Raw genomic sequence first — 13,718 nt, 5'->3', positions numbered from 1 at the left:
GGCATATTCAGTGGTTTAAACTTTTTAAGATGAGCCAGTGATTCTTGCAATTATTCTGTATTTTTGTGGGATTTTATGCTTCTGGAAATTTTGTTATACACCACCCTGATATTTATGTGAGAGGCAATTTATAATCTGTTTTATATATAAAAATGAAAAAACCCTAACAACTCATTTCCAATGATAGGAAATTGTAAAAAGAAAGACCTGGAGAAGGGGGTGGAAGAAGAAAGGAAATATATCACTGCTCTCTTTTTTTCTGCCCCATGACTCACTGCACACCTTCAGATCCTATACTTTTGTTTCTTCCCATTCCCGTCCTGTTCCCCCACTACTCTGTTAATCAATTAAATTTGCAGATAAGACAACCGTTCTGAAGCAGAAAGTACCTTTTCTTTGCTTTTTAGGTGATTCATGCATGTGTTGTAGGAGGCATTGTCTTGGAAAAGTCATTTTCCCTTGTGAAATGTAATTTTTAAAAGTAGTAAAATATAATACATTATAAAATTGCTGTCTGATTAATTGGTCATATTTTAATTGGTCAGCATGTTAAAGATATTAATATAAACATGAGAACATTCCATGTATGCTTAAACAGCTGATGCAAGAACTTAATTAGTATAAATAAAAGAGACAAATAGCTAAAGCCACATTTACTGTGGTTTCACTTTGCAAAATGTACGGTATATCCTCTTCTAGGTGCTGCAGCAATGTCTTAGGATGCAATCCTAACCACTGTCACTATGTGGAATGGAGTGATGGGGCCTCTGCTACATCTGCAGCCATGCAGATGGTGGGAGGGAAAGGGGGAGCAGGTAGATTCCTACACTGGCCTGGATTTTAATCTGGATTTTATCATTCCTAGTCTGACACTTTTAACACTTCACTACTCTTATCTCTTCCAGGTGTTTGGTTAACTTTTGTGGAAGGGGCAGGTAAAGAAAATGCTATTTATCAGAATGCTGACAATACTACTAATTAGGATGATGGCATTCCTTATTAGCTGACACTTCTCAGTTTACTGTATCAATTTTTTTGCTGTGAAACTCCTTGCCTTCCTCAGTGACAATGTGACCCATTTCCATTGCCATCATTCTCTTAGAATACCTTTAAAGCCTTGTAGTTTGGTATAATAGGTCCAGATGTGTGATAGGCACAAACATTGGAAAAAGGATGAAAGATTAAGCATAATTATTTAAGGGAAATTATGTACAGAAGAGAATACTGATATTTACATTGGAGTCTTGAATGTTTTTAAATGTAGCTGACTATACCATCTAAGTGGCTTTTACCTCAGGCCAAATTCCCTAAACCTCCCAAGCTAAATTCCCTCACACACTGGTCCAGCTACTTGGTATAATCCACTTCTGACTGACCCAAAATCTCATCCATTTTTACTTCTGGGAGCTTGGACAGTTTTGCTGACTTTAAAAAATAACAACACTTGTGTCATCTTCAGATAGGACCTGTATATACAAGGCTGCATTTTAGCCTAAACACTTGTGATAAATAGCTTAAAACTCAGGCCTCCATGTTCACTTCAGTTTTCTGTGCCTCTCACTTCCCTCTTCAGCTGTCTTCCCACACTGCCTTTCCCAATTGACATTCCTCACTGAAAATCATCTGATTGACAGTTAACTGTCCAGAACCTCCAACCATTCAGAGTGTGTTGTCTCCCAGACAAATCAGAATTAATTTACTGTATCTTATCCAAGCCTTGTCTAAAAATATTAAAAGCAATCATCGTATTTTTCTTTCACCAAGCAGGTTCTGCTAAACAGACCTTAAATGGGAGCATAAGCCCAAGGCCTCAAACTTTGATAATAACCATATTTTTTGCTCTATAAGACTCACCTTTTCCCTCCTAAAAAGTAAGGGGAAATGTGTGTGCATCTTATGGAGCGAATGCAGGCTGCGCAGCTATCACAGAAGCCAGAACAGCAAGAGGGGTTGCTGTTTTCACTGTGCAACGATCCCTCTTGCTGTTCTGGCTTGAGATTCAGAATATTTTTTTTCTTGCTTTCCTCCTCCAAAAACTAGGTGCGTCTTGTGGTCTGGTGCGTCTTATAGAGGTATACGATATACTCTGGCATCAACAGCTCACTGAAATATTTTTTCAAAGCACAAAACATAAGCAGACAATCCTATCCAAATAATTTATCCACATGCCCTAAATGTTGTAACTCTTCTTCTTCTTCTGAGTTGTGGGTGCCAGGATTTGTGGGTGCCAAGTTCTAAATTCTTGAGTCTTGGTGTTAGAATTTATCCAATGTTAGACTGTTAAAACTTGTGGTCAGACACTGGATTTACCAAATTGTTAAAATACAGGCCAAACCACTTTCCTGTGTTCAGGAAATTGCCTGAGAGAATGGGCAATTCACAAAGCAAAGACTCAGGGCCTGTTGGCAGATGGGTATGAGCCACTCTTTCATCTGGGAAAGAGTTTGCAGAGACAGAGCAGGGTTGAGTTTTAGGATTGCAGTTGGCTGGGAAGAAAGTTGGAAGCAGAGAAGGAGAGCCATGGCTGGTGTCATTTAAATCCAAAGCTGTGGGGGCTATGGAATAAGCAGGACTCTCTTAGGGTGTGAATGCTGTGAGCCCCTTCATGGTAGGCTCAGGTTGTATATACAGTATGTGTAAATAAAACATACATCATAAAGACACCCCAGTCTCAGCTGTGCCTCATTTCCAAAAGGAAATAGGAACCCTGGGTAAGTGCCGGAAACCCCTGAATTCACACCTCTTGGATATTGGGGTAGCAGGTAGCAATAATAATAAACAAAGCTAAATGGTAGATGATGCTGGGGATGCTTGATGCAAATTTATTTCCCTGTCTCTATATGGGACTGGCCAAATATTGAAAGAGATTTGAAGTTTGACCAGAACAAACAACTTCTCTGGCTCTCCAGCTAAAAAACCAAAACCACGAGGTAGCACCAAAATGCCCAAGAACCGCAGCTGCCAGTCAGAGTAGGCAATACTGGGCTAGTGGTGTGACTCAGTAAAAGGGAACTTCGTATGTTTCTCCACGCAGGTTGCTCCTCATTCAGTCTAGGTGGGCATTCTAGCTGTGCTTACAAGCACAGAAATAATACAATCAGCGTAGAAACAGTCCTTAGGCGGCTGATTCCTATTCCGCCCTGCTGTGATGAGGGCGCTTTCCTCTAGATCCGGCTAAGCGGCAACGCCCCCCGAAGGAGTTAAAACTACGCCAGAGGAGGGCCCCTTCCCCCCATCCCAGCTCCTCGCGCGCGCGGGAGGCGGCCATTCTTTAATTATTTATCTGACTCTGATTTTTTTTGCAGATGCCAGCTGCAGCCGCGGCTTCCAACATTCCCCGCCCTCCTCCCTCCTAACTGGGCAACCTATTGGAAGGGAAGCCGATTCGGCCGCCCAGCTCCCTGGAGCCCGCGCTGTTAGCGGAAAGCGGCGTCTGGTCGCCAGCCAATCGGGCCGAGCGTGAGGCGGAGCCATGCCGGCCAGTAGCTTCTGTGGAAGAGGGGCCGTACAAAGCCTGGTTTTGAAAGGGGCGGGTTGCCTCTCTCCTGCAAAGAGGAGCGTGTGAGGGAGCGAGCGCGCGCCGGGCCGGGCCGGGTGAGGCAGCCGCCGCCGCCGCCGCCGATTCGCTGAGGGGAGCCGGTCCTGTTATCTGCTAGGAGAGGCCGAGGCGGCGGCGGGTCTCCCCGGAGGTGCCGTTTCTCTTTGCAATGAGCTGAGGACCACTCTTCTGGCTGGCTGCAAGGGGCACAGAAGGCTATCCCTCCACACCGCACGCCGATACATTGAGAGACAGTAGAAGCAGCAGCAGCAGGAGGAGGAGGTGGCGGCGGCGGCTGGTGGAGTGTGCATAAGCAGTACGGAGTCAGCCTCTGCGGGTCTTTTTCCATCCCCTCCCCTCCTTGTGGAAAAATTTGTGTGGTGCTGTGGGGTTCCCCCCACCCCGCTTTATTTTTGTATTTTGCATCGCTGCTTCGGCGGGAGAGCGAGCCGTGCTGCTTGTTGCTGGCCCCTGCAGTGGAGACAGCGCATCCTCGCACGGAGGCAGCAGTGCAACGTCGGCTTTTTGGCGGAGGACTCCCTCCATGGATCTGTTCGCTGGAGAGATGATATAGACGCAGGAATCTCTCCTCTTCTGATCACCCACCTGCGCCTCTTTTTCCCCTCCCCCACCTCTTCCCCGCCGTCCTTGATTTGAATCACCCCGTAGATCTTGTTTATTTTTATACATTTCCCCCCCTCCCATGTGCCATCCCAAGGGCAAGCAGCACTGCCGTCCCAGCAGCCTCAGCAATCCTACCCATTTGGTTTATTCGAGCAGGGAAAAGGATGATGCCTCCGGCACTCCAGTCTCCGATTTGAGTCGAGAGCTTGCAGTAAATAAATTTAACTCAAGGCTTCGAGGGCTGCTGCTGTATGCCATTCCTTCCCCATTGCAGCAATGTCGTGTTCGCCTTGAGAAGGAAGAGCCGGGAAAGAGGGGTGTCTGGGAGGCTTGCTTGCTTGTGGTTCTTCAAGCCAATTTGTAGGGCTACCTTCCTTAAATAGGAGGGATCAAACAATGACCCAACCGGCTTCCCAACGCCTCCCGCGCTGCTGCTGTGGTTGCCCTCTGCACCACCTCTCTAGATGACCAACAAATAAGCAGTTGCCCGCGGGGCAAAATTAAGAATGACGGTACTGGGTCGTTTTGCTCCGCTTCCTGGAGAGCGTTATCAGCGACTGAAATATGCAGCCTCTTTAGGACCTTTCTGACCAGCAGGTCCTTTTTGCGGCGGCAGGATCGCCTTGACCTCACACTGAGAGAGGAATTATCGTGGTGGCTTTTTCCCTGATGATGCATTTCGACTGGAAGGTGGTCTTTGCTTAAGGTGCGGGAGAAAACAAAACCCCAGCTGCCTCCATCACATTTGCTTTTCTATGCATGGAAGTCGTGTTTCAACAAATGGCCAAAGCACTGGGGACTTGTGAAAATGACAGAGTGGGAATCCTCACCAGAGTTCCATAGGTAGGGGAACTTGCCTCCCAGCTCTCAGTGGATCTCTTTAAATTCTGGTTGATTTTCCCCCCCTATTCCCAGCAGCCTCTGGAGGGAAGGGGAATTCAACTGGCTGGCGAACCAGTCACCTTAAGGGTTTGAATTCCTTTATCACTGAGAACTTTGTTTTATTTGGACTCGGCCAGGACTCACACACACACATAACTTTCCTCTGCTGCACCTTCCACCATAGGGTGAGAGAAACTGCTCAGAAGTGTTGCTTCTTCCTTGCTATGAGTGGAATTCCTTGTGATTTTATTTCTCTCCCTCCTACTCCTTTATAACTTGCCCCCACAATCCCTCCCCCTTCTCTTCTGCCTTGGCAGGGCATGTCCCGCTCCAACAGTGTGAGCCCTCCGGGGTTTGCAGCTTCTGCTGTGCCCAGGGGTGGAGGTGCGGAACAGCATCGTTCTGCCTGGGGAGAGGCTGACTCCAGAGCCAATGGCTATTCCTATCCTCTTTCTACCAGGGCCTCAGTAAAAAAAGCTTCCCGTATGGAAAGCAGGTGGAGAAGTGATGAAGACTACGAGTCACCGAGCAGCAGGAACCACGGGGTGAGTGGCTGCAGGATGATGAGCTTCAGGTCCAAGTCTGCCTGGCAGGATCATGGGATTGACAAGAGCCAGCACACTCGCCGTGCAGGAGACCCATCGCTTGCCATGAGTCCTAGGCGATATGGTGTGGAGCAGGGTGAGGTGCATCCACGCTGTGTGGAACTGGGGCTAGAGGAGAAGCGGATCAAAGCCAAGATTGATGAGTTGGAGGAGGAGGAAGAACTGGATGGCGAAGGGCGGTCTGAGATGGTCTTCTCCATGGGCAGCTGCTGTGGTAGCTTGCTGCAGATCTTCAGGTCGAAAAAGTTTCAGTCGGAGAAACTGGAGCACCTCTACCAGCGCTACTTTTTCCGTCTTAATCAGAGCAGCCTGACCATGCTGATGGCAGTGTTGGTTTTAGTGTGCCTGGTCATGCTGCTCTTCCACACCGTTCACGGCTACTACCAGGTGCCCTATGTGGTGGTGCTGTCCTTGGCCATCCTGCTTATGGTGGCTCTGGGTGCCATCTGCAATCGCAATGATTTCCACCAGGACCACATGTGGCTCATGTGCTACTCTGTCATTCTGGTGGTGTTGGCCGTTCAAGTGGTTGGCTGCTTGCTGATGCAGCCCCGAAGTGCCTCGGAGGGCATCTGGTGGACTATCTTTTTCATCTACAGCATCTACACCTTGCTGCCAGTCAGGATGAGGGCTGCGGTCATCAGTGGTGTGGTGCTGTCTGCCATCCATCTGGCCATTTCTCTCAAAGTCAATGCAGAAGACAAGTTCTTATTGAAACAGGTAAGGCTGGATTTTTGGATGCTTTCACAGCTTCTGGTCGCTAGTACAAATTTGGACTTGGTTCAGTTTGAGAAATAGTTGTTTTCCCAGGAATTATGCAGCTACCAGCTATTATTGTGGGGACTTGATTTATTGATTGCCCTGAAGTGTGAAGCAGTTATTAATGATGACGATCCCTGTAATCACCTGAGTTTCATTCCCAGTGTTTTTCATGGCTTCACACTGAATGATATTGTTTGCCTTGAAAATACAAATGCTAAAAATATGTTTACTGTTATGTGCCTGAAATTCAGGACTGATTTCACTAGAAATCACAGAGAAGTAGAAATAAGGATTTCCTAACTTGCTGCAAAATTTAGCTTCTTATTGCTGAAGATATAGATTAGAATAGTCTAGCTACTTATCTGCTTTGTAGCAATTAAAGCGGCATGGGAAGGTATCCTTACTATTTACTATTACATTGCAATGCACCATTGTCAGAAATGACATTTTTTGGATAATGCATTTTTGCATTGAACCTGAAATTCCTGCCTCTGCAGTGCTTGGGAAAGAAAGAAAAACTTCTGTTTAAATATGCTGCATACCAAAGCTTCAGAGTTGTTTTTTTCAGCAACCAAGTACACCAGGGTTGTCCTTCTGTTTAGTAAAAATAGCAGTTTCTGTGTGGAAGTGCGTGTGCACATGTGGGTTGCTTGTAGCTTTAAGAATACTGTTTCCACTTTAAAAGTTGTGTGCTGTTCTGATGGGTAGGCATTCACTTCATAAAGTTAGGAAGCAGGTGTTAAGATTACCCTGTTGCGGTATTGACTCTCCACACACAACTACAAAAGGACATGTGAGTTAATATTTAAAATACTCAGTAATACATTGGTTGGATGCATTGTACATAGCTCTTTATGTCCTGATGAGGTAACATTTGAAATCTGCATACCAGGACCTGCATACATATTTACTGCCTTGGGTGCAAAAAAATTCAAAGTATCCTGTGAGAAATTTCTCCTTAAACATGACTAGATTATATTTTGCTGAATACTGCTTTATTTGCAAAGTATTCATTCACCTATGATTGATTAGCATTCAACCACAATTGTATAGATAAAGTAACTGGTTTACAAATACTTTGGTAAGAACCATCCATGGGGAAGTGGGGGGGGGGGAGAATCTATTTGGGTAGAAAATTGGAAGTCCCTTGTGCCTACATTGTATGAGGAACCCAACGAAGACATGTGCTGTGTGTTTATATATCCATTACTTTAGGAATTGCTGGCTTAAGCAATTTGGGATTGTTTTATTTTGCCTCCATCACCTAAAGAGAACATGTAAAATCTTCCCATACCTATTATTCATGGACATTGAACAGGCACATCCAGATTTCTTACAAGCTCATAGCTAAAAGCAGCAGCTGCAAGCCATCAAATCCTTGGTTCAAATCTCACCTCAGTTATGCACTCATTATGAAACTTTAAACAAGCTGCTAAATCTCACAGCTGTGGCCCTCACCCATCAGCAATATAAGAATTATAATACTGGACTACCTCATAGTATTGTTGTAAAGTTCCTGGATAACTGGCTCTCATTTATTTACTTCCCCATTTAGTACAAACATAGTTCGTACTAACATAAAGGTAAAGGTAAGGGTACCCCTGCCCATACGGGCCAGTCTTGCCAGACTCTAGGGTTGTGCGCTCATCTCACTCTATAGGCTGGGAGCCAGCGCTGTCCGCAGACACTTCTGGGTCACGTGGCCAGCATGACAAGCTGCATCTGGCGAGACAGCGCAGCACACGGAAACGCCGTTTACCTTCCCGCTGGTAAGCGGTCCCTATTTATCTACTTGCACCCGGGGGTGCTTTCGAACTGCTAGGTTGGCAGGCTCTGGGACCGAACGACGGGAGCGCACCCCGCCGCGGGGATTCGAACCGCCGACCATGCGATCGGCAAGTCCTAGGCGCTGAGGTTTTACCCACAGCGCCACCCGCGTCCCTCGCACTAACATATAAAGTGGTAAACTATGGTGACCTTCTGAACCAGAGTAAGAAATCATAGTCTGATGGATGTAATGGCAAACTGTTCTGAATAGGAGGAAAATAAGTTTATCTAAATGAATAAAGGAGTAGTGAAGGAAAGGAGGGGCTCGGGGGATCGCTGGGCAGCATGGGGGTGGGGCTGTAGGGAGACATGGCCTTTGGTGGGTGTCTCAGGCATTGCAGGGGAGCAAAGCCACTGCCCGTCCCTCAAAACATCAGGTATGGAAGTTTTGGTGATTTATTCCAAAAAAAGCTCAAAAATGGTGGCGGCTCCCCAACTGGGGTTGCTGTGCCACTGCATAAAGAGAAGGGACAAGGGACTGTGTAAGCCAAAACTGACCTTTTAAATGACATACTACATTTTGATGTTACCTGTGAACCTGCCCAATGTATGTGAAGTATGTGAAATGCTTGAAACTTGCTGTGTCAAAAATAAGTGCTGCTAGCCAGCAATAACCTGCAGCTTCTAACTATGAAAATGTGAGCCATCTGTGCTATAATTTAGTGAACTTTTTATTAGCCAGGTTCATGCTATGGAACAGGTCTTCAAATCTAAGTCGATTTTTTCCACACACAAAAAAGGTTTGTAACGATATCTATTGTGCATTAAGGCTGTAGGCAAGAGCTTATATTTAGAGCCATCTGATACTAAAAAATCCATATCGGCAACTGCCTCACAACTGTTAGCAGGCATTTTTGTTACCTAGGCTGTAGCTTGTTACCATGGAAATCTAATTTTTCTTTGACACTGCCCCACTGATGCATACATTTCCTTTCGTTTTCTTTCTGGTTTGTGGATTTTAAAAAGCGTGGAGATGGATAAAAGCCAAGTAAATCAAATTATTTTCATGCCTTTCAGCTGCTGCTATTTTTGTTCTTCATTTCATTCTTTCCTAATGAAATCCTTATCGATAAGTTGCTTGTTGAGGGGTTATATTGCTATTGATCAGTAGTGAAACTAATGGCTGATGCTGCAATCCTTTTCACACGGTAAGGCCCGTTGAAATCAATGGGAAGACATGCATAGGATTGCACTGTGAGCGGCTAATAGCTGTGGCTTTATTTGAATAAATGGTTATATCTAGAACAGGTAGGTATGTGTGCCCCTTCTTTTAAAATCCTCTGATTACACAACAGTTACAAAGACCTCTAAAGTTAGAAACATTTGCATCAAGCATTTTATTCTTCACTTGCTTTATTATCTAAATCTACCATGTCCCCAATAATCTAGTGTGTCATTGTAATATCATAAATATAAGGAGGGATTCTCTGACAAGATTCATTAGTCTTTATCATAACTCTTTTTTTCTTTCTTCAAAATTCCTTGCATGTTTTTATTTCAGGAAGAATCTCCAGGTTCACGTCAAAGTTCACTTTAGGTGAAAGCTCAGCGGCAGCACTAAACATTTCATCTTTTTCTATCTTCTCACCGTTTGCTGCTCCACAGAATTTTACTGGAATACAATGGGTGGTAACCAACCCCATTTACATTAATGGTCCTAAGTCAGTCACGGTCATTAATTTCTATGGGTCTATTTTTGAATATGACTGGATTGTATTCCATGTTAATGTGTATGAGGCAGATTCAGAGCTTAACAGGCTCTTGTACTGTTAGTTCTTTTTATGGCAAGATTATTTTTGGTGCAGCGCTGAAGTATCTAGGCATGCATCTTGAAGGATGGTGCCAATATATAGTTCACTGAAAATTAAAATGCACCACACACATCACTCTGTTCCAGGGTAAAAGCAAAATATGAAGGCACTACTTGCTTGCATATAAGTTTCTGTGTTAGGGCCATATGCTTTTTTGTGCGATATAGGAATTCACATTAACCTAATATTAGTTGTTGGTGACCTAGAATAAGGTGTAGTTAGAGAGTCATAGCAACTGTATGCTTCTTCCCCGCCCATTTTGCTTCTTCCCCGCCCATTGTGTTCTTATTCTAGCCCTTTTTCTTTTCCAGCAGAGTCCTGATAACATAGTTTTCAAACAGCTGCACCATCATGTGTCTTTGTTTTATAATTATTCTCTGATCCAAGCTAGGCTCCCAGCTGTTTAGACCTTTTAACAACAGCTGTGTCACAACAATACTCTATTTTAACGCTCTCTGACCTTGAAGTCTGAGAACAAGCTACATGTGGTGTCTCTTCACCCTACAGGCTTGCATTAATTAAACATATTTGATCCAATAGTATGCTGAGTAGCTTTACTATGGGTGTAATAATAGCCTGCTTGTCCCTTCGTGAATGGATGGAAGCATGCATGTGAGTTCACATGTGCCACATGCAATCTGTAAGTGGTACATCATTCACACATACAACTCCCTCCAAGAAAGCTTGTCTCTGTTTTGGGAAAGAGTGAAGCTGCCTGTTCTTTCCAGTGAAACATCAACTGACACTCCAGATAACCATCTCATCAAGGTGCTACTTGTTGAGTAAGATCTAATTGGATTGTAGTGTTGCAGAATAGCCTTAATAGTAACACAGCCATGGTTCATGGACACTTCCTACTGCCTGTCTATTTTTGCTGATTAGGAATCAAAAATCTGATTTTTGTCTCACTTGAATTGTCTTTTTATGCTGTAGGCCAGAGGTTGCCAACGTTTTTGGGCTAGAGGGCACATGTGGACTTTTGAGAGAGTGCAATGGGTGCCAGTCCTAAAATGGCATAATACGAAATGACTGCCACACCTAAAAGAGCAGAAAAAGACAAAGTATGCTGTGAGCATCTGTTGCCCCATTTATGCATTGGGAGGGTGGGGGTGGGGATATCTATATTGCCACTGTTACACCTTCTCACAGAGAAAAACTCTTTGCACCTATCCGCTGTTCAGAATGGATGGCAAGATGGGCCATCCAATATCCTGGCACCCAATAAAATGTGGTATGTTTAAGGGGGCATATTCAATGCAGAAGAGGCTGAGGTAGTGCAAACAGGAACTGAGCAGAAAAGTATTTCTTGTGGCATTTTGAACCAATAATTACTTAGGACTTTTGTGAGTGTCTTAAGAAGTACCGGTGAGCACACGGGTGCCCTTAGGCACTGTATTGGCAATCTGCATGCCAGAATTGAAGTTCCTGTCTTTAAAAGATGTGTGTCGGGGAGGGGGGAACAGTCTGTGATGCTATGTAACAGAAATAGAAGTGTCATGGTGTGCCTTATTTTAGAAATGTTGAACTGAACTTAATTTACTGCCTACTATTAACTGTGGCAAGAAAAGCTCTAGAGTTGGCATTCAGCAGACCATCTGAATATTCTCAGTTAATCACCTATTTGTCTCTGGTTAAATACAGAGAAGCCAAGATTATCCTTCTGCAGGAAGCAAGCAGCCTGTCCTTTTAATTGGATCGTGGTTTTATCAGATAGGAATGAGGGCTTCCTTCTATCTGGTGGTCTACACATATTCTTCATTGTGATCCCTTGCTTGGTAGTGAAACCCACAACCACATTTAATAGCTGATCTTTGTCTTCTAAACTTTTTTATAGGTTAAAACAAAAATTGTAGTTGTGCAACCTGGGTTTTCTTCCCCCAGGACAGTGTCTCTGCTGTGTCTCTCTGCTATCCCCAGCAATGTCTCTGTGTCTCTGTATGCAAAGTGTTTATCTGTCCCCTATCTGTGGAATGTGTGCCTCCATGAGTGTATGCACGTTTTTGTCATGTGATCTGTGGAGGAATAGCCAGTCTTTAATGGAGCCCTGAGAGAGGTTAGCCACCTGTGCTTTAGAACATATTAATTTCATTATTTCACAACTGTTGATTAACCTTTGCAGTTAGCATGTCTTTCACTCTCTGTTAGCATTTTGCTAAGTTAATTCTTTAAATACTTGGTAATGATATTGTCCTTTGAACCCAGCCTTCCCCCGCCCCCCCACCAAGCGAACATGCTCACTGAAAACTGACCCAAATTAATTGAGACACTGAAGCATTGTTCACTTGCCAAGTCTTTAAAAGGGAACATCATTCTATATCTGAATGGATAAATGATATCTTAAAATTCTGTTTATAAAGGGCAATTATAGATACAAAAGTCTTATGAATGTCATTCTCACCATCGCATAAAATGAGCTCGTTTCTGCAAGCTCACTACAGAATAGCTTGTGCTCTTTGAATTTGATGACTTAGGGCACAGATCATAGAACCAAAGAGTTGGGAGGGACCCCAGCTGTCATCTAGTCCAACTTCCTGCAATGCAGGATTACTGCCTACTGCCATACCTGAGTGGACACAAACCACCAACCTTTTGATCAACTGCCAGATGCGTAGCAACGGTAAAATGCATTCTAGGTCATCCCAGAATCTGACACTGAAAAAGATTTGGCACATCTAGAATGGGTGACATTAGTTCAGATGTTACAGTAAATCATAGTTAAATATTACGCATGTGAGCTTGTGCCCTTCCTCCTCCTCCAGCATAGCCATTTCCATTTTCAAATAATTGCCGTTTGTCACTTTGTTCAGACCATGAGCTACAGTTCGTGTTTTAACTATGCCTTATCTGAACAATTCATGATTATTAACCACGGCACAAATTTGGCTTGTTTGGTTTATCTACAGTTTAGATTGGTTACAGTTTATCTGTATTCATACATAATTCCAAATCACAGTTAATTGAGAATGGAAGTATATGTTTCTGATCTCTTTTTTATAGCTGTGTGGGATGGGCAACACACAAGCCTAATGATTCCTGCATATCACAGGAAACTTTGGTTTAGCTTTGCATGCAAATACAAAAACATGTGAGCTTCATTGTCCAAATGGACACTCTTGACGGGTACTGGTTGTTGTTGTTTTGCATAGGTAAGTGAAACATAAGTCGTATCTGTTATGATCTCTTTGTTTTTCTCATTTTTACATCTTATTTTTCCAATTTCTTACCATTTCTGCATTGAACTGTTAGCCTGTGGATTGAGGTTACCTTTTAAAATGTTTTGCATGGTGCCTAGTTTTTTTAGTTCCATGGGAATAACAAATAAATGTAGTAGCAGTAAAAAATAAGCTATTGTAGCTTTCAGACTTCAGTTGCAAGAAAGTTATTGTCTATTATTTATTAGCAATTTACTGTAAACTTTAATCATTGGTTTATTGCTGCATCACAAACAAGGCTATTTTTTCTTGAACCTGTATTAGGTTTAGTTAGCTCTTCAAGCAGTAATAGAGAAAATTGTAGCTGGGATAAGAGTACCAAGGGCGAAGGGAAGCAATACAGTGGTACCTCGGGTTAAGTACTTAATTCGTTCCAGAGGTCCGTTCTTAACCTGAAACTGTTCTTAACCTGAAGCACCACTTTAGCTAATGGGGCCTCCCGCTGCCGCCGCGCCGC

At 43.8% G+C, this 13,718-nt stretch overlaps 1 protein-coding gene across 6 annotated transcripts in view; it reads left to right on the top strand.

The window, feature by feature from the left end:
- The first annotated feature begins 3,513 nt into the window (after nt 1–3,513).
- The window catches only part of ADCY5 (adenylate cyclase 5), a 182,070-nt gene continuing 171,865 nt past the window's right edge, over nt 3,514–13,718 (top strand). For 2 of the 6 annotated variants that reach the window (XM_083734361.1, XM_083734360.1), the window contains exon 1: nt 3,514–6,369. In XM_083734361.1, the coding sequence (XP_083590487.1) occupies nt 5,365–6,369 (1,005 nt within the window). In that variant the 5' untranslated portion in view covers nt 3,514–5,364. The remainder of the gene's footprint in view (nt 6,370–13,718) is intronic. The other 4 variants (XM_083734364.1, XM_083734362.1, XM_083734365.1 and 1 more) reach the window with 4 other exon arrangements.

The sequence above is a fragment of the Podarcis gaigeae genome, assembly GCF_964106915.1.
Source record: "Podarcis gaigeae genome assembly, chromosome: 1".
In the NCBI taxonomy this organism is placed as follows: domain Eukaryota; kingdom Metazoa; phylum Chordata; class Lepidosauria; order Squamata; family Lacertidae; genus Podarcis; species Podarcis gaigeae.
Note: the sequence above shows the minus strand (reverse complement) of the source record. Positions and strands in the feature narration are given on the sequence as shown.